This window comes from Cydia strobilella, chromosome Z, assembly GCF_947568885.1.
Source record: "Cydia strobilella chromosome Z, ilCydStro3.1, whole genome shotgun sequence".
Lineage (NCBI taxonomy): Eukaryota > Metazoa > Arthropoda > Insecta > Lepidoptera > Tortricidae > Cydia > Cydia strobilella.
In genome coordinates, this window is record NC_086068.1 from 41,315,444 (window position 1) to 41,338,264 (window position 22,821).

Here is a 22,821-nt window from a genome sequence, read left to right on the forward strand (position 1 = left end):
ATATCACCTGGGTGACCATTTGATAGATTAGATGGCGTTATTTATATCAATTATATCATAAATGTTTGTCAAATCTAATAAACTGTTGATAATCGTTTGTCCCTATCCGTCATTTTGCCATTACTGTTTATTAGAAAGAGGCAAAATTTAACAGAGGTTTGTAAGAATAGGGATGATGACCAGGCATCGTAAACTGCGAGCGAAATCCATTGAAGTACTAGGGTTGTTACACTAACATATTGAATTTTATAACAAAATCTAGTCAAATACATAGCAAATGAGCAATTTATCACAATAATGTGGATATTAAAATTATATATGGAAATAATACAAAAATACAGGACCTGAAAGTTTCAAAAATTTAATTTGTTTTAACTTCCATAAAGGGAAAAAGTAAGTATTCGATTCATTACGTTTTATCAGAAAATAGATTGTATGGCAACTATATACATAAACGCAATATTTCACCGACAAAATCGCAATTTTACTTATTTTCAAGATTGGCTCTAAGACTAACGTCGTTCGAGTGAAGTACAACTGTCGGACTTTGACTATCATTTCTGACTTTTGAATTGCTTTAATGCAATGGGTCCCATATAGACATTTGATCCTAAAAACAAACCTGATCGATTGATGTCATTAATGAAAATTTGTCATCAAGCCTATTGTAAGAGGTTGCTAAGTTTTATGAATAAGGGGGTTAAGTGTAGGAAGAAATTAAGTGTGTATCTACAATTGAATTCGCGTCGCAATTTTCCTTACTGAAGAAAACTGGAAACGAGTTCATATTCATGTCCGTAATCTAACCCATTCATTTATTTATCGTATGCCTTAAGTCCGTCACAGACTGAGCGATAATATACCGACAGATACCGTTACATACCGACAGATATCTTAGAGTATAGCTAAGCACTACACACGGCAACGATACCAAAATATATATCGCTTTCTGTCTAGCACCTACATTGTGAGAGAGACTAAATATCCCAAAATATATCGTAATATCCGAGCTATAACATCTTGTGATGACGCGCCACAGCACGCACACATACAAGGCGGCACCACAACACAGCCACGCAGAACCGGCCACCTGTCCGAGCGCCGCGCCCTACCGCCGACCGCGCCCCGCACCCCGCGCGCCGAACCGTATATAACCCCGCGCACTCGCAGCGATCGGCCAGTGTTCTTCGCAGTCGCGGATCGGCTGCTAGGGGCACTGCACTCTAGCTGAGCGGTGTGTGGTTCACGCGTCAGCTCCCTAGAGACTCCTTCCCCCTCTTCCTCGGTACGTTGAGCGGTGTGTGGTTCACGCGTCAGCCCGGGTACCTTGCTAGAGGATTCTATACCTTACCCTTGGGGACAGTAGTGCCGGGAGCGTGGTAGACGCCCAGCACACTGTCCTTGCCCCGAGATCCCGTCACTCCGCCCGAAGGAATAGTAGCGCAGTGTGTGGTTACGCGTTAGCACTCTATCCCTTCGGTACAACCCCGATCCCGTTCCGTACACCGTAAGCCTGGCCCTGCCGACCGTCCCGAGGGTCAGCACAACCCCGTATGGTTGTCGCGGATAGATTAAGGATTCGTGCCCGTCATTAACATCCCGAATAAGGGATCCCGTCCCGTGCGCAGTAGCGTAGGCTCTAGCATACCCGTTTGATCTTATTATAAATAAACCGGCATAAAAGCCCGTAGATTGTAGAGATATAAATCAGTGTTTCTTTACTCACCCCTCTGTCCTCTCATCCCTGAGCTGTCGAGACATAACCCGAGGTCCCGTCTGGACCGAGGGAGATCGTACATGCTGCCACACTCGTCCCGACGCGTGTGACAACATTACATCTGGCCCCACGTTGGGCGCCAGATGTAATGTTGTCACACGCGTCGGGACGAGTGTGGCAGCATGTACGATCTCCCTCGGTCCAGACGGGACCTCGGGTTATGTCTCGACAGCTCAGGGATGAGAGGACACAGGTTATTTCATCTTAAAATTCTTTTCTATTTTTTTTTCTCCAAGAGATTAATCCATATAAAAACATAATATAGCGTATCCCACCCGCCCAAAATAAAGTCCCGACACACCATAGTTAACAAAGGTAAGCTAACGTGTGAAGAGATACCACAAGACACACTAAGAAACAAGATGCATACGACGTGGATATACCGTTTAAAAAAACCAGAGCTGATAGAGGCAGCTGCCCAGCGTGGAGTACCGACGGAAGGGCTAACCGTAGAAGAAATTCGGAAAGGGTTGGTCGAGATCGTGAAAGAAGAAACCGCCCTCCAAACACAAGAACAAAGTCACTCAAGCGACACAGCCGACAACAGCGCAAAAACAATCACGAAACTCATAAGAGAGTGGAACCTGTCCTTCAAAACAACCGATTGCGCAGTAGAATTCATAGAGAGACTACAAGAACTCGTAGCGGCAAGCGGCATTCAAAATGAAGAAATATTACCCGCGCTGCCAAGAATCCTACAAGGAAAAGCACTCCTCTGGCACAGGAATAACGCAGAAAAATGGACAACATGGGACGAGTTCGTAAGTCTTTTTAAACTATACTATTTCCCAAGCAATTACGAGGAAGACCTGGTCGCCAAGATCGTAGCAAGGAAACAACAGTATAGAGAGACATTCACACAATACGTGACAGACCTACAAACTTTAATAAGAAGGCAGGGAAGCCTCACCGAGTCAGAGCAACTACACCGCATACATGAAAACATGTTAAAAAGTTACAAGATGTACATTAAAAAACAAGACTTTAAGGATTTAGCAGGCCTATTAAAACTAGCGACTGAATACGAGAGTTTCACGTTAAGCGCACACAACACAGAGACCGCTAAATCGGGAAAATACCACAATACGTACTGGAAGGCGACAAGCACAGAGCAAAACACACATACACCCGGAAACGCAGGTACAAGTGGAACACACCGTTCAAACAGAACAAACATACGCAATCCCGAAAGTGAAAACAAAATACACCCCAATTACGACTCAAGGACATGCTGCTGGTCATGCGGGAAACCAGGGCACGACACAGGAGCATGTAGAGGCCGACGGCAAATATTCTGCAGCGGGTGTGGAAGAAAGGGAGTACTAAGCAAGAACTGCTGCAGGAAAACGACATGGGGAAAACCAGAAGCGCTAGGTGCGTCCGACAGCCCAAATGAAGACAACCGGCCGTACGTACAGATACACATAATGGGACAAAAATATCGCGGATTGCTCGACACCGGCTCCACAAACACGTACATTAATCAACACGCATACGATGAGTGTAAGGGGAAGGCACTATCAGAAAAAGAGACCACAAGACCAATCGTGTTAGCAAACGGGCACAGAACAGAAGCCAAGAAGAGTATTCTAGTAGAATTACAGGTAAGAAACTCAAACTTAAAACACTGGGTACGAGTGTTACCTAACGCAACCGATATAATAATCGGCATGGACGTCCTACGAAGACTCGGAATGACAATAGGATGGCCACAAGACGAAATAACAGACGCCGACGACCACACAGGGCCGCCCGCGGACACGACACACCAGTCAACATCGGAAAACACAATAATTAACAACTCACAAACCGAAACCAAAACCGAACAAAAAGAAGCACCGACCGCCACATCACAAGAACCCGAACACGGACAGAGCGAACCGCAACGAACGGGAACACTCACGGAAGAACAAAACAGAGAGCTGCAAGACATGCTGCAGAAAGAGTTCCAACTGTGCGAAGAAAGCCCCAAGGGAAATAATTGGATACAACACAAAATAAAATTAAAACACTCAGAACCAGTCAAACAAAAATATTACCCACGGAACCCCAAACAACAGCAAATCATTGACCAACACGTCAACGACATGTTACAACAAGGGATAATAGAGAGATCACACAGCCCGTACAGCTCGCCCGTAGTACTAGTAAAAAAACCGTCCGGAAAATATAGATTTTGCATAGACTTTCGGAAAGTAAACGAAATCTCTGAAAAAGACGCGTACCCGCTACCGCAAATAGACGACACTTTAGAAAAACTACGACAAGCCCAGTATTTTTCAAAATTCGACCTGAAAAACGGATACTGGAACGTAGGCTTAGAAGAGCACAGCAGACCGGTAACAGCGTTTACCGTACCAGGGAGAGGGTTATTCCAGTTCAAGGTCATGCCCTTCGGCCTCCACTCGAGCGGAGCAACCTTTCAGAGATTACTAGACAGAGTAATCGGCCCAGAAATGGAGCCACACGCGTATGTGTACCTAGATGATATCATAGTATGCAGCCCCACATTCGACGAACACATAAAGCACCTAAAAGAAGTTTTCAACCGTATAAGAGAAGCTAGGCTACAGATAAACAAAGAAAAATGCGAGTTCGCGAAGGCCGAGGTAGAATACCTAGGTCACACAGTAACAAGAGAAGGGATCAAGATGAACGCGGAGAAAATCAAAGCGATAACAGACTTGAGACCACCAGGAAACATAAAACACATACGAACATTCATAGGTATGACGTCATGGTACAGGAAATTTATTCCCAACTACGCGGACATAACCGCACCGCTCGTCAAACTATTAAAAAAAGGGGAGAAATTCGTTTGGGACACACAACAAGAAACCGCATTTAAAAAACTCAAAGAAATAATAACAACAGACCCAATCCTGACGAGGGCAGACTTCACAAAACAGTTCCGGCTAGAAACTGACGCGAGTGATATCGGATTAGGGTCAGTCCTTCAGGACCACGGGGGAACACCCAGAGTCATAATGTACGCAAGCAGAGCGTTAACACCACCGGAAACCAGATATTCAACCGCCGAGAGAGAGTGCTTAGCCATAATATGGAGTATACGGAAAATGAGACCGTTCCTAGAAGGCTATCAGTTTACAGTCGTAACCGACCACCAAGCGCTACGCTGGTTAAACACCGTAAAAAACCCATCCGGCAGACTCGCGAGATGGGCCCTAGAACTGCAACAATACGACTTCGAAGTAGTATATAGGAGCGGAACACAAAATCAAGTGGCCGACGGCCTATCACGGAACCCAATATACACCATTCAAGAACACGACTGGTACACCAACGAAATAACACAAACACGTAACAATACCGACAGAACGGGAGATTATTGCATACGAGACGACAAATTATACAAAAAAATACACTCCGACCAATATAAGGGGAGCATAAACCCAGAGACAGAATGGAAATTATGTGTACCACGACAAGAAAGAGAAACCATAATACAGCAAAACCACGACTCGCCAAGCGCCGGTCACTTAGGAATAGCAAAAACAGTCAAACGGATAACACAAAGACACTATTGGCCCGGAGTACACCATGACGTCATAAAATATATTAAAAAATGCGAAGCGTGTCAAAAACACAAACCGTCTCAACAAAAACAACCAGGAAGGATGCACATAAACAACGCGAAAGTACCATGGGAAACAGTAACCTCTGACCTGATCGGACCACTACCAAGGTCATCTAAAGGTTACCAGTGGATAATTGTGTTCCATGATAAATTTACGAAATGGTCCGAAATCACACCGTTGCGTAACGCAACCGCAAACAGCATAGCGAGAGCATTCGAACAGCTGATAGCATTACGTCATGGAGCCCCCGTAAACCTACTCTCGGATAATGGTCGACAATACACCTCAAAAATATTCCGCGATATATTAAAAAAATATGGAACGAACCATCAACTTACACCGCCATACTCGGCACAGTGTAACGCAACAGAAAGAATAAACAAAACTTTAGGTACGATGATAGTAACATACGTCGAAAGCAACCACAAAACATGGGATAAATACCTAACCGAATTTAACTTTGCACTAAACACATCCGTACAAGAATCGACGAAATATACGCCCGCATTCCTGTTATACGGCAGAGAGCTGCGGAACCCGAACGACCAAAATTCATTCCCCACGCCGCAAGTCAAGGAATTCAAAAAATTACAAGAAATATATGACATAGTACGAAAAAACCAAGAGAAAGCATCAAACACACAAAAAAGTTATTACGACAAAAATAAACGGCAATGGAAACCTACCATAGGCGACGAAGTGTTAAAAAAAACTTCACATTGTCCAACGCCGAGAAAAGCTATTCCGCTAAATTGGCCCCTAAGTACATAGGACCATATATTATTATAGAACAAAAATCCCCAGTAATATATTTACTACAAGAAAAAAACGGTAAACGAAAAGTCGTAACAGCCCACATAAAGGACATTAAACCTTATGCCAATTAAATAAAACTTAACAACATTACCAGGACCACATAAGCGCGAAACAGGTGTGGTTACCAGGCAAAACAGCCAACAAAAATGCAAACCAAAACCAACATAATCAGTATGGGAATAAGGTCCATTATAAGTCGCACCGCACACGAAAGCCTTCAACCGAGATATAATCAAAGATAGGAATAGCTACCTACAGACGAGCAAAATCCGACAACAAGATACAACATTAAAATTATCGTAAGCGCGAAATCAATAACGATAATAACGCACACAATATTCAATGCACCTCATGGGAAGCAGAGATGGAGATCACAGCGACTTGTAAACAAACGAGGCCGAGCACACAAAAATGAACCGTACGCAATCCGTATAAGGTCCAACCAAAAATTAGGTAAATAAAAAAAACTCAATATTAAAATCCAGAATAACACAGATTAAGTGAACACAACCTCGAAAATGTCTCCAAAAGGGTACAGACGGACTATTACAAATAAGAAAAACGATATAACTATACAGGAACAAAAAAATAAAAATTATAAAATAGTAAAAATAAACCGTACAACCACAAACCGTAAACACAGGCAAGAGAGTATAGAATGCAACGTCGGAAACAAAATACAAGATTACCCGCAAGTTCAAAAAAATCAAAACACAGTATAAAACAGGGATAATCACATACAGAGGTCATATAGTGATCGGAAATGGACCAGTGCACGACAAAAACCCCGACACCCGTACTCGTGCCAACAGGCACCGGACCGCGGTTGACACTTATAGTGTCAACAAATCAGGTAGCTGAAGGAGACCCGGCACGCATCAAACTATGGCCCGGCGGGCTAGGCGTGATACGAAGCGAGACCCAAACCCGAACCCCAGACCCACCGTCACCGGCGACACCGGGACAACAGCAGCCCGGCAGCCCCGCGGGGGCAGGGGCAGGGGTACAACCGGCCCCCAATGAAGAACCACAACCGGACCTACGCGCACTCATCGCAGAGGCCGAAGAGTGCGTCCCCCACTTTCCACCTCGCGAACTACCGTCACCAGCAGAACCGGACGACGTACTGGCCCTGATAGCGGACTACCAGGAGTACAACGCGTTCCTGCAGGCTCAGGACGGGCCAGTCACGCCGGAACACCCACCGGCATCAATACAACCGCCGACGTTTCCAGCACCAGCCCAGGCCGGAAAACATAAAAAAACAAGACGAGCCGGAAGGGGGAGGAACGGCGGAACACGGTTGGGCATGGTAAGGGGCCCTAGAACGAGACAGCACCAGAAGACCTAGCAACCTCGCCCAAGAACTAAATAAGGTACGAAGAGTAATAAAATCACGGCGACGAGTATATATATTTATAGGCAACAGGGAACTCCTACATATAGTATAGTCGCCGTTCCCGACAGGAATCAACGCAGTAAATATAAATAGGGTAAAATACAACCCACATTATTATTTTTTTTCTTATTAGTCGTATTTTTATTTTATTTTTTTAAACTGTTTTAACCAAGCAACGTGAACGTAACTTAGTGATATAAATAAGCACGATTATAGGTGATTTTTCCCCTACAGGTAAAAATCTCCTCAGCCGGGACGGGACTGTGATGACGCGCCACAGCACGCACACATACAAGGCGGCACCACAACACAGCCACGCAGAACCGGCCACCTGTCCGAGCGCCGCGCCCTACCGCCGACCGCGCCCCGCACCCCGCGCGCCGAACCGTATATAACCCCGCGCACTCGCAGCGATCGGCCAGTGTTCTTCGCAGTCGCGGATCGGCTGCTAGGGGCACTGCACTCTAGCTGAGCGGTGTGTGGTTCACGCGTCAGCTCCCTAGAGACTCCTTCCCCCTCTTCCTCGGTACGTTGAGCGGTGTGTGGTTCACGCGTCAGCCCGGGTACCTTGCTAGAGGATTCTATACCTTACCCTTGGGGACAGTAGTGCCGGGAGCGTGGTAGACGCCCAGCACACTGTCCTTGCCCCGAGATCCCGTCACTCCGCCCGAAGGAATAGTAGCGCAGTGTGTGGTTACGCGTTAGCACTCTATCCCTTCGGTACAACCCCGATCCCGTTCCGTACACCGTAAGCCTGGCCCTGCCGACCGTCCCGAGGGTCAGCACAACCCCGTATGGTTGTCGCGGATAGATTAAGGATTCGCGCCCGTCATTAACATCCCGAATAAGGGATCCCGTCCCGTGCGCAGTAGCGTAGGCTCTAGCATACCCGTTTGATCTTATTATAAATAAACCGGCATAAAAGCCCGTAGATTGTAGAGATATAAATCAGTGTTTCTTTACTCACCCCTCTGTCCTCTCATCCCTGAGCTGTCGAGACATAACCCGAGGTCCCGTCTGGACCGAGGGAGATCGTACATGCTGCCACACTCGTCCCGACGCGTGTGACAACATTACAATCTTAAGGCATCTTAAGATGCCTTGCTATAAGATATGGTAAGATACCAAAATATATATTAAAGCTTCGTGTGTGGACTTTGTTAAATAGTAGGTAGGTACGTAAAAGATATCGTAAGATGACTTGTTATCCTACGATATATTTATCGCTCCATCTGTGACGGGCTTTACAATTCTCTTCTTAAATATTTAAAACATCGACTAGGTATTCGGTGGCATTCGTCTTAAGATCTGCCATTTTCCCACTAAACTTGGGAGTGATATATAAATATCTGAGAGTGATAGAAGCCGCGCGACTCAAAAATGAAAGCACGAGACGTGCAGCGCGAAGTGTGCATTGCGATCTAAGCATCGAATGGTGGGGAAGATGCATTCCTATTTATTGAAGTTCAGTCTAGGTAGATACAGCCTGTATTCACATGGTTGGCGAACCTAGTATCGCGCTGGTGTTCTAGTAAAAGGTTGATTAGTCCTTAGTTTGGAATTGAAACTGAAACAAACTACCAAACAAGTCATGCGACTAAACCTTTAAACAGAGCGGCCGCCTTGGGGGATGGTAAACAGGGTAGTCGCCCGAAGCCGAAGCCTCGCTCTGCAGGCGCCTCGCGCAACAACTTGAGTAGAATTTTTTTATGGTTAAGGCCGCCGCTGTTTAAAAACTGAAAATTTCTTACCAACCATCTGAGGTAAAGCGATAAACCTAAAGTATAGTTCATATATAATTGGTACGCATTAGAAAATAACAAAGTTATGAATGGTGAACTTTAATTAGTAATTAGTACAGTTAAAGTAAGCCTAAATATGTGGTATTTTCTATAAAAAGGGACCTTATTGTCGATGGCGCTTACGCCATTATTAACGATGCTCCGATATAAATACAATGCCGCGCGAAGCTGTGCGGCGTAAGCGCCATCGACAATAAGGTCCCTTTTTATAGAAAATGCCCCATGTGGCCATTTGGCGGCAAAATATGTACATTAATAAAAACTTGTTTTATGACACTAGAAATTAGAAATGAGGATCGCCGAGTCATATCAAAATTTAGGCGTCCTAACCCCTTTCCGCGGGGTATGTGCGTTGGTTCATTAAAAAAACATTCCCAAACTGCTTATTTGAAATAGCGATATCACAAATCACACCTTTATTTATTTATTTTTATTCAAATATATTTACACGGCATCACAGCATACGCCAATACACCTAATAATTAAACTAACAAAGGTATACAAATACAAAATATATATAAAGTAAAATACAGATAGTCATATTAAGTCAAATGCAAGTGCTGGAAAGCCTATCATCCTTCATCTCACAAAACCTCAGACACTCTTGGCACACATTCGCCCATCTCCACGCAAACAAGTCGCACTCTGGTGATGATGTCAGGAGTGCATTGAGCAGCGATAACGCGCGGAGGAGTGGCGAGTTTCTGTGCAATACTGTGAGGAATATCCGGGACGTTTATCATTGCTATTTCAAATAAGCAGGCGTCTATATATATACTTATTCAATTCTATATGAAATCATCCATAGATTTAATGCTCAGTAAAAGGGGTTTAGCACACAAACCACTGCTTGCTTTGACATTTCTTTTATTACATTGATATACAGGATTAATTATAAGATTACAAAAAGATCAAATCGAACATAACCTCGCGCACAGGCCTGCCGCCAAATCTGACAGCTCTCTCTAAAACTAAAATGACCATAGATACAACAATCAAAAGTATAAAGCCAGGTACATACTACATGTAATTATCAGTAGTATTAGGCCACATATAGGATATTAACTATTGTGATGCTTACAGCTCGGCCATCCTTTTTATTTTAGTGAGTCCTCTCACTAAAAGTAATTAAACATTTATATCAACAACCATATATCATAACATGTCATCCACCTTAACACTAACGAAAGATAAACATACATAACAACATTATTTTAACCTTCTGGCTATTCAGTCCCTCATTAATCAATCGCAGCCAGTGACAATATGTATATCAACCTTATTGAGAAATCAATCCTCACATGCTTTAACCTGAGATCATGTAAACAGTCATTTCATACAACCAGCACCTATAGTAGCATTTACAGCCTTCTTCTAGTCTTTCACTATATGAACTAACTTACAGTAATGGTCTGCTCTAGACAGTGTTAAAGTATAAATCAACATCAACATTTACATTCTGCCCTCAAGGCCTGCTCTAAACAGTTTGGTAAAGTATAACACGTTATAAACAATCATAGTCTGCCCTTAAAGGCCTGCTCTATGGCAAAGCATAATACATCATATACAATCACAATCTGCCCTTAAGGCCTGCTCTGTTTGACATAGTATGACACATCATAAACAATCACAGTCTGCCCTTAAGGCCTGCTCTAAATAGTTTGGCAAAGTATAATTCATGATAAACAATCACAGTCTGCCCTTAAGGCCTGCTCTTAATAGCTTGGCAAAGTATAACACATCATAAACAATCACAGTCTGACCTTAAGGCCTGCTCTAAATAGTTTGATAAAGTATAATTCATCATAAACAATCACAGTCTGCCCTTAAGGCCTGCTCTAGACATCATTCCAAAGTATAAAAATTGTTATGGCCTGCTCTAGACTAGACTAGTCTAGATAGTCTGCCATCACGGCCTGCTCTAGAAGACAGGCTGCTATCAAAGCCTGTTCTAGACAGTCTGCCAACATTCAACCTAGTCAATCTAATTATTTAATTAGACTGTTGTTATGGCCTGCTCTAGACTAGACCAGTCTAGACAGTCTGCCATCACGGCCTGCTCTAGAAGACAGGCTGCTATCAAAGCCTGTTCTAGACAGTCTGCCAACATTCATACCTATAGCCAACCTAATAATTTAATTTGTTATGGCCTGTCTGCCATCACGGCCTGCCCCAGACAGTCTGCCCTCAAGGCCTGCGCTGGACAGTTTGCCAAAGTATAACTAATTATTTATTTATTTTTGAATCTAACTTCAAGGTCCATATTACAAGTACCTATCTTTGCCAAAATATAAACTAACATAATAAACAGTCTGCCATTACGGCCTGCACTAGAAAGTCTGCCAAAACTCAACGGTTATATTCTAGATTCATAATATTAATATAATAACTAGCAGTCGTGTCAGCGAAGAGTCTCGACCAACACCGAGAGAGACTCTCGCTGAGTCGCTGGATCAGATGCATAAGACGGTAATCGTGGACACGGCCGGCGCATAGTACGTCGGTTCCTCTGCGTTTTTCTTGCTCAATCTTGCCCTTCAGGATGTTTAAAAAGAATCTGTCGTGCGGGTCGTGCCGTATTAGATGACTAACCATCTTGCCCCTTCTGTTAGCTGTTGTGCCTAACAGGCATCTCTTCTCTCCTGCCATGCTCAGTTCCTCAACGTTCGTCTTCCTTTCTGTCCAACTAATCCTTCATTTATTAATTTATTCAATATTGCATTGTCATGTACATAATAAGGTGTTACATTTTATATAGCCAGTTCATGACACCCTGTAAGGGCACACAATAGTACAGTTTTTCTATTCTATTAATTCTAATTTACACATTGCAATTAAGGTAACATAATAAAATTAACATATTAGCGTATCAGTGGTTTAGTAACCTATTAGTTAGTCTCATAAATTAATTTAGTAACTTCAACAATAGCAACGTCAACAATGCACCGATACAATAATTTCTGATTGAATTAACTTGTCAAATTATTATAATTATTATTTATTTAATGAATGTCAATTAATATTAAAGTGATGGCAGCAATATGTCAAGTTAACAGTCTTACACTAATTCGGTGTCATATTTATCTAACGTATTATCTTCCAGGAATGATTCGACTGTGTAATAACAATTTTCTATTAATAGGCTTTTCAGTTTAGAGTTAAAAGTTTTCTCATTTAGTTCGTATTTGATAGCATTAGGGATTTTATAAAAATTTGGATACATTTATACTGTGGTCCATTCTTATACATTGCTAAGTTAGGTCTAGGTAGTAGCAGCTTATTTCTATATTGACTTCTAGTTTTACACGTATCGTCTTTTAATGGAAATAATTCTGTGTGTTGTCTGACAAATTGTACAGCCTCCATTATGTATATTGAGGGCAACGTTAACAGTTTAAACCGTATAAAGTGAGGGCGGCAGCTGTTAGGAATGTGTACGTTCGCTAAGATTCGTATACACTTTTTCTGTAGGATGAATATATCTTTGGCGTCTGTGCTATCTCCCCAGAGAAGTACGCCATATCGGAGGCCAGAATAGATATAAGCAAAATATACTGATAAAGCCGACTCAAAATCCGTGTTTGCTTTTAATATACCAAGAGTGTAGATAAATTTGATTATTCTTGTTTTGAGACTTTGGATATGCTCTTTCCAGTTTAACCCTGAATCTATAGTTATACCCAACAGTTTGAAATCATTTACCTCTTCTATTGTATTGTTATTTATTTGTAGTTGCAATTCTAATGGTTTCTTCTGTGTCGGTTTAAATTGAATAATTTTTGTTTTCTGTAGGTTTATATCTAAATTATGCTCGGCAAGCCATTTTTTGACAGTGTGTAAAAGGGTCGAAAGTTTTAGGTTAGCTTTGGTACTGTCCGTAGGGTCAGCAGTGAGGTGGTATGGGCGGCAGTAGCCACCTTTAGTGTCACCGTCCTGACACAAAAGGAGGCTGCAGAAAGAGTGCGCGAGGACGATGCAAATTCGCTCCCTCAGCGCCGTAGGAGGCCAGGCCGGCGGCGAAGGGCCTACGCAGCCCGAATGATGCCGCCTTAACGGGGACCTGCGGGTGATGGGCCGGGAGTTCCATCACTCGCCTGAAGAGGTTCTGAGCTGGAAGGCCCTCAAGTGTTCCGAGGCGCCTTCAGCGGAGTAGGCTGCTGGAGCAGTCCCAAAAAACGAGCCCGCGAGGGCAACGCCGGCGGGGTATCGGAGGCCTAAAGTCACGTTCCCGAAACCCCGCCCACAAAGCGCGCGGCGGAACACCCCAGGGGGTTTAGTCCGTGGGAGTCGGACATACCCACCTTAGGCTTCTCCCGGGCCGGTGGGATCCATTACGGATTCCCCCTGGATAAAAAAAAAAAAAAAAAAAAATGGTACTGTCCGTAGCGCTAAACAGCAAAGAGACGTCGTCTGCAAACATGACACATTTTGTATTTTCATCTAAAATTTTGGGCAGATCGTTGATATACGCTAAGAATAGGGTACAGGCCAAAATACTTCCTTGAGGGAGGGAGCAAGTGGTCTGACGTAGTTGAGAGTTTACGCTCGCTACCTCTCGGCTCTGGTGGTCGTAATAATCTATTTGTACATATTGTTTCCGATTCTGTAGGTATGATTGGAACCATTTGTAGGCCATGCCGCGTACTCCCATGCCGTATAGTTTAGTCAATAAGATCTCATGGGATACTTTGTCGTATGCCTTAGTCATGTCTAAGAGTAGCCCTATACTATATTGTTTTATATTTAAGTGCTCTAAGATATGTGTTATATATTTGTATACTGCTAAAGCCGTTGAATGGCGTTTTCGAAATCCGTGTTGATTTGAGTCTAAGATATTATATTTTTCGAGAAAGTTATATAATCTGTTTGCCATAGTTTTGTCAAATATTTTTGACACAGGTGGTAGCAGAGCAATAGGCCGGTATTGATTTGGGTTATTTGCAGTCCTTAGCATCCTCCGCCAACACCGCATTTCAAAGGCCTCCAATCGCTCTCTGTCCCGTTGTGTCACTGTCCACGTCTCACAAGCATTTAAAGCAATGCTCCAGATATACGCCTTAACTAAGCGTTTTTTTTCACATTCTTCGAGATGTGTGCTTCATCTCTATACAGGTGAAAATAATCATCCAATTTCTATGTGGGCATTTGAATTCATAATCCCGCTTTCTGAGTTGAAATCATCCATAGATTTAATGCTCAGTAAAAGGGGTTTAGCACACAAACCACTGCTTGCTTTGACATTTCTTTTATTACATTGATATAAAGGATTAATTATAAGATTACAAAAAGATCAAATCGAACATAACCTCGCGCACAGGCCTGCCGCCAAATCTGACAGCTCTCTCTAAAACTAAAATGACCATAGATACAACAATCAAAAGTATAAAGCCAGGTACATACTACATGTAATTATCAGTAGTATTAGGCCACATATAGGATATTGACTATTGTGATGCTTACATATATTACTATTTAACCGCTCTCTGAATTTGATCGTGCTTCGTACATGTGGAAGCACATTGCGAGCACTAACCGTAGGCAGTACTTTCACCCTTGAGTAGGCAGCCATTAGCTAGACCTGGAAATGCACCCGCCAACCTGACGTCAGGTTGGCGGACGTCATTTATATAAATAAATAAATATTATAGGACATTCTTACACAAATTGACTAAGTCCCACGGTAAGCTCAAGAAGGCTTGTGTTGTGGGTACTCAATAACGATATATATAATACTTATACAAATACTTATACATACATAGAAACGTCCATGACTCAGGAACAAATATCTGTGCTCATCATCACACAAATAAATACCCTTACCGGGATTCGAACCCAGGACCATCGGCTTCACAGGCAGGGTCACTACCCACTAGGCCAGACCAGTCGTCAGATATCTTAAATATCTCTGGAGTTTAAAGAGCACATTGCTCCAATTTTGGCGCACATTTGGCACATTGCTAGCACTAACTCCTGACGTACACCGCAGCTCCATTTGTTGATGTACACCCGCCATCCTGATACTCACGATTTTCGTGTAATTTTTTGCGCTGAGTCTAATGAGACCACACCCATACTTATAGGATCAGTATTTTGTGAGACATGTGTGGTTTTTGGTAAAAAAATGACAAAATGAAAGATATTTGAAGTCAAAAGTAGGATTTAATCAGCAATAACAGTCGGAAAACTTTTACATCAGGTAGGTCTAGTTATAATATTTAATTATAAAATTTATTTTTCATCTCCGAAATCATCATTATCTTCGTCATCAACCGTACCGGATCGTACTTTTACTTTTTCCGGTATTCAAACGATGTAAATTATGATTACAAAAATTAAAAAAAATCATGCATGGAGCTAAAAAATTGTCAATTTTTTTCCCGCCATGAAAAAAATTTTTTTAAACCACAACTAATTATGTACCAATTTTATATAAACTATACTTTATAATACATAGAATCGAAGTTCATGTGGGTTAAGCCTGGTGTATGTTTGGTGCAGGTGTGCGCCGTGACGCCCCGGGAGCGGGTGTCGGAGCCGGCCGCACTCACGTACGCGGAGGCGCCCGGTCGGCCGCTCCCCGACGCTATGGCTCAGCGCGGCCTCTCCTACGATGAAGTGCTCCATGATGACTTTCGTTTCGACCTCAATGCGCACGACGTCATGGTCTTCCTGCACATACAGAAAACTGGTGGCACATCTTTCGGGAAACACCTGGTTATGGACCTGGATCTAAAGGTAAGTTCTGCAAAAATTCGGAGTTCATCGGAGTTCCTTGTTGCCAGTAGGAAGAAACGCAAATTTGCCATGAACTTAAAATCGAGAAAAAAAGATAAAAAATTAGATTACATAGACATATAGTGACTTTCTGTAAAAAGAGTTATAAAGGTATTTATTATACTTTAGTTAGGTATAATAAAATTAATGTATGCCACATTATTAAGGCTTGAAATAAAATTAAATTCAAGTCTTTCTCGCTAATTTATTTAGTAAAAAAATCTTGTAACGTATATTTACTCGTATGTAGTTTACTAGTTTTCGTTGCTACAATTTGTAATACAAAGAAAATGCTTAGAACGAATATAAAGCGAGATTTAGACTAGCAAGAACTTGCATGCAATTTACGTTACATTGCGGTATCTGATCAAACTTTTGAATGCAGTAGTAGTTGGCAATGTAACGTAAATTGCATGCAAGTTCTTGCTAGTCTAAACCTCGCTTAAGTTTTACATACAAAACTTCTACTCTTTCTATTTTCTTTGTATAAAAATTTTTAGCAACGTAAGCTAGTACCTACCAGACATAGATGTACCTATATTATTTATGTAACTACATGTTCATGTTTTGACTTGTCCGTTGTTTTGTCCGAAGGGTAGCTATAGTTGGTCAAGCAAATCTTGTCAGTAGAAAAAGGCGCGTAATTCAAATTTTGTATGGGACGATAATCTTTCGGGCCTACATTTTTTTAAATTTTGGCGCCTTTTTCTGCTGACAAGATATGCTTGACCAACTATAGTGAGCACTTTTATAAATTGCCATAAGAGTTCGGATTAGATAATCTAGGGTCAAGGGGCCATAAAGCACGCCTTCGTTTTGTTTGTCATGTAGGTATGAAATTAAGGTTACTTTTTTATTGCGACTGCGGCGCTGATGCAGCATGTAGCAGGCGATGTTACTTTCAATCTACTTGCTAAAATAAGTAACGGATTAAAAAGCATTACAGTAAAGACAGCAACGAATTTTATATTAGTTAAGGAAATTGAAAAAAAAAAAGACAAATCGTAACTTTTTTAACTACATTAAAGTGTGCACACGATAAAATCTTATCATGCATGATTTGGTACCTTATTTTACATGTAACCGGTAACAAAATACATAATATCGAAGCAGAACATTTGTAGTAAGGGCTACAAAAATATGGGGCATTTTCTATGAAAAGGGACCTTATTGTCGATGGCGCTTACGCCGCACAGCGTCGCGCGGCATTGTATTTATATCGGAGCATCGTTAATGATGGCGTAAGTGCCATCGACAATAAGGCCCCTTTTTATAGAAAATACCACATATAGGAATTTCGCGTCAGAAAGAATGTGCATGAAGAATACGTGTGTTAACTGCAAACTTTATAATATTTAATTTAATTTTGTGGGTAATGTTTAGGGATTGCAGAACCGGTACTGTTTCAAAGAACCGGGATTTCCCGGGAATTTCCGGTACTTTCGGGAGTGCCTTAAAAAATCAGTTTTTACCTCAATTTTCAGTAAAAAAATCGTAAAACGACAACCATTGCCTACATTGACGAAGAAGTTTGACACCCGAAATATGAAAAAAAAAAAATTGGTAGTGTACTTCGAGAATCATGTAAGAAACCTGTGTGATGGTTTTATTGGTGACGGCAATTTAAAAAACCAATCTTGTTGTATGTGTCATGGAGTTTTTTTAAATTATGTACTAATGTAATGTGTGTGAGGCCATTTTGTGGAACTTTAATCTTATTTTACGTTTTCTTTTATAATACTTATAGATATGTAATTAAGGCGCTAGTCGCTATTGTTGGCCGTAAACTCTTACTTTCTAGAGTATATATATCTGCTTAACGGTTCAACAAAAAATTATGAAAAAAATATATATCAATCTACATTTTATGTACAACATTCCTAACGTTTGACTTTTTCCCTGTGACTTATAGTTTCTCCATAAAAGGAACATTACGACAGGCCGTTTTGCTACTAACTTTGCTTATATCTCCTAAACGGTTTATTCGATTAAAGTTATTTTTAAACTAAAATAAATGTTTTAACAGGCACTACAAATGCAACATTTCATAATGTTAAAAAATATTTTTTTTAAGAAATCGAATATTATTCAACATTTCGTGCGTTTGTAGTTCGACAAAAGCGTGGCCGGCACGCCGGCAGTCGTGTGCTAGCTTTGAGACGAGGAGGCTGTGTCGCTCGTCGCTCCGTGCCTTCCTTGTACTCTGTATGCTTGTGCTGAGCCCAAGTGCAATAAAATTGGAGTTATTATGGCCAAAGACTTAATAACTGCAGAAAGTTGATTTGGTTCTGACGCGCTTTAGCGCGCTTAACACGGTGTTTCGCAGCCTATTATTACGAAAATAATGACAATATTCCCCCTTATGTTTGAGAAAGCTTCATTTGAAATATAAAAATAAAAGTTTTCTAACATGCGCGGACATATTGCCATTTTTACGTTTTGATTAAAGTTCGATTCCTAACAAAACAATAATTAGTAGTAGTAGTAGTAGTAAATCACTTGATAATTAATTGATTAATATAGGCTACCAATTTACGTTGTATATAGATATTTATTTATTTATCTATTTATCTATTTTCAAGTTTTTTTTATTGTGTTGGGAGATTGGGTAATCTCCCATTGATTGGTAGTGGTTGATAATGAAAACGAACAGTGACAAGTAAGAGTCAATTGCTATTCTTTTATAAGCTAATCATAAATGAAATTAGGCATAATCCAAATATAAACTATTTATAAATAATGACCCTTAAAATTGATTAAGCCGTTTAGTAAAAAGACCAAAACGGCATGTCGTATTTTTTTTGGCGAAAATATAAATTAAGGCGAAATAAAAAAATCAAACTTACTACTTACTACCGCAACGATAACACGAGTACCTATGCTATAACGCAATAGTTAATTCGTATTTTACAAATGTTTTCTTGTTCAGATACGAATAGACCTTGCATTTCGTGGAGGTGGTAAATTATTATAATGGTAAATAACACCTCTTTAATTCAGAAACTATATACTTACTTACTGTTACGGTCTATTTCTTGTAAATGGGTAAGCAAAAAAAATAAAATATACATCTTTATTTATTGTTTAACAATTGTAACATTTTATTTTTTTTCTTGAAATTTATAGTTTCACCGTAATAAAAATAATACAACCGGCCATTTTAGATTTTTTTTTACATGTTCATGTGACCAGCTGACGGTCCACCGAGATACAACCGGCTGACCATTTTTTTTATTCACATTAGCATCTAAACTACCATCTGACAAAGTATCAAGCGGGAGGCGATGACAATATTTTTTTTTGCGTGTTTCGCTGGCTGCCATTCCTCAACCCACCAACGGAGCGGCAACTGACGTCCACGGGGGTTCATCATACATAGCCGTTAATCACTATATCGAAATTATTGTGGCCAAAAAATAAAAAACTGCAGAGCGCTGATTTGGTTGTGGCGCGCTTGTAATATAATGAATCATCATTCCAACGTAATGTTTGAGAAAACTTCGAACTTCGAAAAACAATACTAGTTTAACACTAATAGGTAGGTAACAATTTCCAAAATTTTATATGTAGGTAGACTAGGTAGTAGGTACTTACTCGTAATTTTAAAGGTTAACTAATAAATGGCATTATTTATATTTATTTATTACGGATAAAAATGACTATAAAATAAACACACTGTACGCCTCAATTTAGTACATACCAAGCTCTAGCTATTAATCTGTCGAATTGACTTAAGTATTAATTGTAAGAAATAGATAAAACACAAATAAACTAATTGAGGCTTGTAAAGTATAATGCATAAGGGAATATATTTTTATTATAATTTACGACCTCCACTAAACGCATGATCTACTCATACTCAAACGACAAAATATCTGCAAAAGATACACAAATACGAGTATAGCGCCAACCGCGCGCGTCTGGGCTGCAGCTTATTCTTTGAACCTCGTTGTGGTAAATTCACGTACGATCGCAGTGAGCGGGGTGCGGGTGCAGAGACGCTGAGACACTCAAGGACACATAAGCGACTATCGTCTTAACCCAATTTTGTAAAACGTCTTCTAGTTTTCTGTAACGCGTGGTTAGATTTAGAATAAGCAGATTCGGTGCGGCACGTACCTGCTCTCGCAGCAATGTAAATATTTTAACAATCTGCTAGTTTCAGCAGTCGCCGACGATATTGGCGCTCGGCTTGGCTATGTTAGTTTGATTTTAAACCCGCTGAAACAGAACAGATCAGCGCGGAATATTGATTTATCACTGAAAGGTTAGTTGAAAACTTAATTTACTACGTTAAATTATTCTGCACAATACTCTTTATTCCGTACCTATATGGCACTTTCTGGGGAATTGGAAACTGGTTGTATTGTAATAAGTAGGTACCGAACAGTGCATTAATTGTCATAAATGCACCTACTTAACCTACATTGCACAAAATTAAAACGCAGAATACCTTTTCGGTCTGCCCCTTGTATGCAGTTCAGTCAAACCTCGAAAATTTTTGGGTCCCGTAGTTACTTAGTTCTTGAAAGGTTAACACCTGGGTGCGCAAAGTTCGTTTTTGCAGTCTACTTTTCCTTTGCTTTTTACGCTTCCAATATATTTTTTAAAGTGAAACTTTTATTCTATCGCCTCTAATTTTTTGGTCCGGTTTTGACATGTCGCATTACAGAATTACAGCATTAGTAAAATTCAACTTTATTTCTAGTACTTCATAGTCTTTAAAATAAGCTTTATTATCGCCATTATCGGACTAAAATACAAAAGTAAATTAGTATTTTTATTCATACGTCTGACATTATATATTGACATTGACAAGCCACCAACGAACGCTGTTGCGAGTGCACGCCGCAACAGCCGCAGTCGCCGCTCGGCTGCAGCTGCAGCACGGTGCTGCAGTAGTGTAGTCATGCACCTGTACCGTCGCGTCGCAACAGTAATGCAACTGCAGTCAGAAATGGACTGTCACCTTTACTTGTGCAGGGATACGTAGTGTTTTCTTTAAATCTTCAATCCAATAGGCTTGCTGACCAATTTTTATTAATAGATAGATAGATACTTTCTTTATTCATACCCACAACATACATGGCATTGACAACATACATGACATTGAAAAGACCAAGATAAGAACATGCAAAACAAACTATTACTTTATGAAGCCATGTGTCGTGGCACAGAAAAGGCGCTGGCTCAGCATTGTGATGCGGCAAGCCACATCGCTGGTATTCTGCCAGTACCTTACATGAAAATATGCAACGCTTAATTTAAAAACAGTTGGTGCAAGAAAAATAAGAACTATTGTGCAATAGTTATTTGTGTGACGTGTACATTATTGTGTGAGTGCATGTGTGTGTGTCCTTTTTTGGACATTTGTTGACGATATATTATTAAGTATTGGGTAAGTAATACTACCCGAATAGTGCGGTTGGCAAAGTAAACCTAGTTTAAGAAGGAGAATGGAGCAAAATAGAGTTTACGGCATATGGGATTTAACATTTTTGCTTTTGTTGGTTAAGAAGTTGAAGTCGATATTTTGTTTTGAAAATAGCTTTGCTCTTTAATTGACGAATTTTTGGTGGTATATTATTCCATCATTTCGTTGCGCGGTACCGAACACTCCCTTTAAAAGCGGCAGACCGGTGCTGAGGAACCTGTAACACTATCGCTCCTGAGGCTCTCATTTGGTGGTGAATGCTACTTTTTGCAAAACCATAGGAGCTTCTTATGGAGATAAGACGGCTGCTTGGTTTGAATCGTGTCGAAGAGCAGGCAAGCGAACATGAGCTCTTGGCAAGCAGCCATTTTTAACCGACTTCAATTTTATAGAAGGAGGTTCTGTATTCGGTTGTGGCTATTTTCTTTTATGTACAACGATTACTCCGAGACCTGTGGTCCGATTTGAGTAATTATTTTTTTGATCGAATGGAGCTACTTCCAAGTTGGGCCCGTATTAACCTGGTTCTGATCTCATGATGGGATCCCTGAGGAATTGAGGGAACTCCTCAATTTTGAAAGGCACATGTATGGTGATTTGGGTGTCTTCATAAGCAACTTGAGCATTTTCTCTCGAAAACGACCAATTTGATGAAGTGGACCTGATGATGATGATTGTTTTGATGATAGTGATGATGATTTTTCTTAATGTAGGATGTTCAGCGATTACTCCGAGACCCGTGGTCCGACTTGAACAATTCTTTTTTTGTTTGAAAGGAACTACCTCCAAGGTGGTCCCACATTAATCTGATGCTGTTCTGATGATGGGATCCATGAGGAATTGAGGGAACTACTCAATTTTTAAAGGCACATGTATAGTGATTTGGGTGTTTTCTTAAGCAACTTGAGCATTTTCTCTCGAAAACGACCAATTTGATGAATTTGATGATGATTCTTCTTAATGTAGGATGTTCAGCGATTACTCCGAGACCTGTGGTCCGACTTGAACAATTATTTTTTTGTTTGATAGGAACTACCTTCAAGGTGGTCCCACATTAATCTGGTGCTGTTCTGATGATGGGATCCATGAGGAATTGAGGGAACTTCAATTTTTAAAGGCACGTGTATGGTGATTTCGGTGTTTTCTAAAGTAACTCAAGCATTTCCTCTCAAAAACCACCAATTTCATGTAGTGCAACTGTAGCCTAACCACGAGTTTGA

The 22,821-nt window shown here is 40.9% G+C and overlaps 1 protein-coding gene across 1 annotated transcript in view; it reads left to right on the forward strand.

Moving 5' to 3' along the window:
• LOC134754881 (heparan-sulfate 6-O-sulfotransferase 2) overlaps positions 1-22,821 on the forward strand; it is a 170,215-nt gene that overhangs the window by 19,975 nt on the left and 127,419 nt on the right. The window contains exon 2 of the mRNA XM_063691340.1: positions 15,892-16,128. Within this exon, the coding sequence (XP_063547410.1) occupies positions 15,892-16,128 (237 nt within the window). The remainder of the gene's footprint in view (positions 1-15,891; positions 16,129-22,821) is intronic.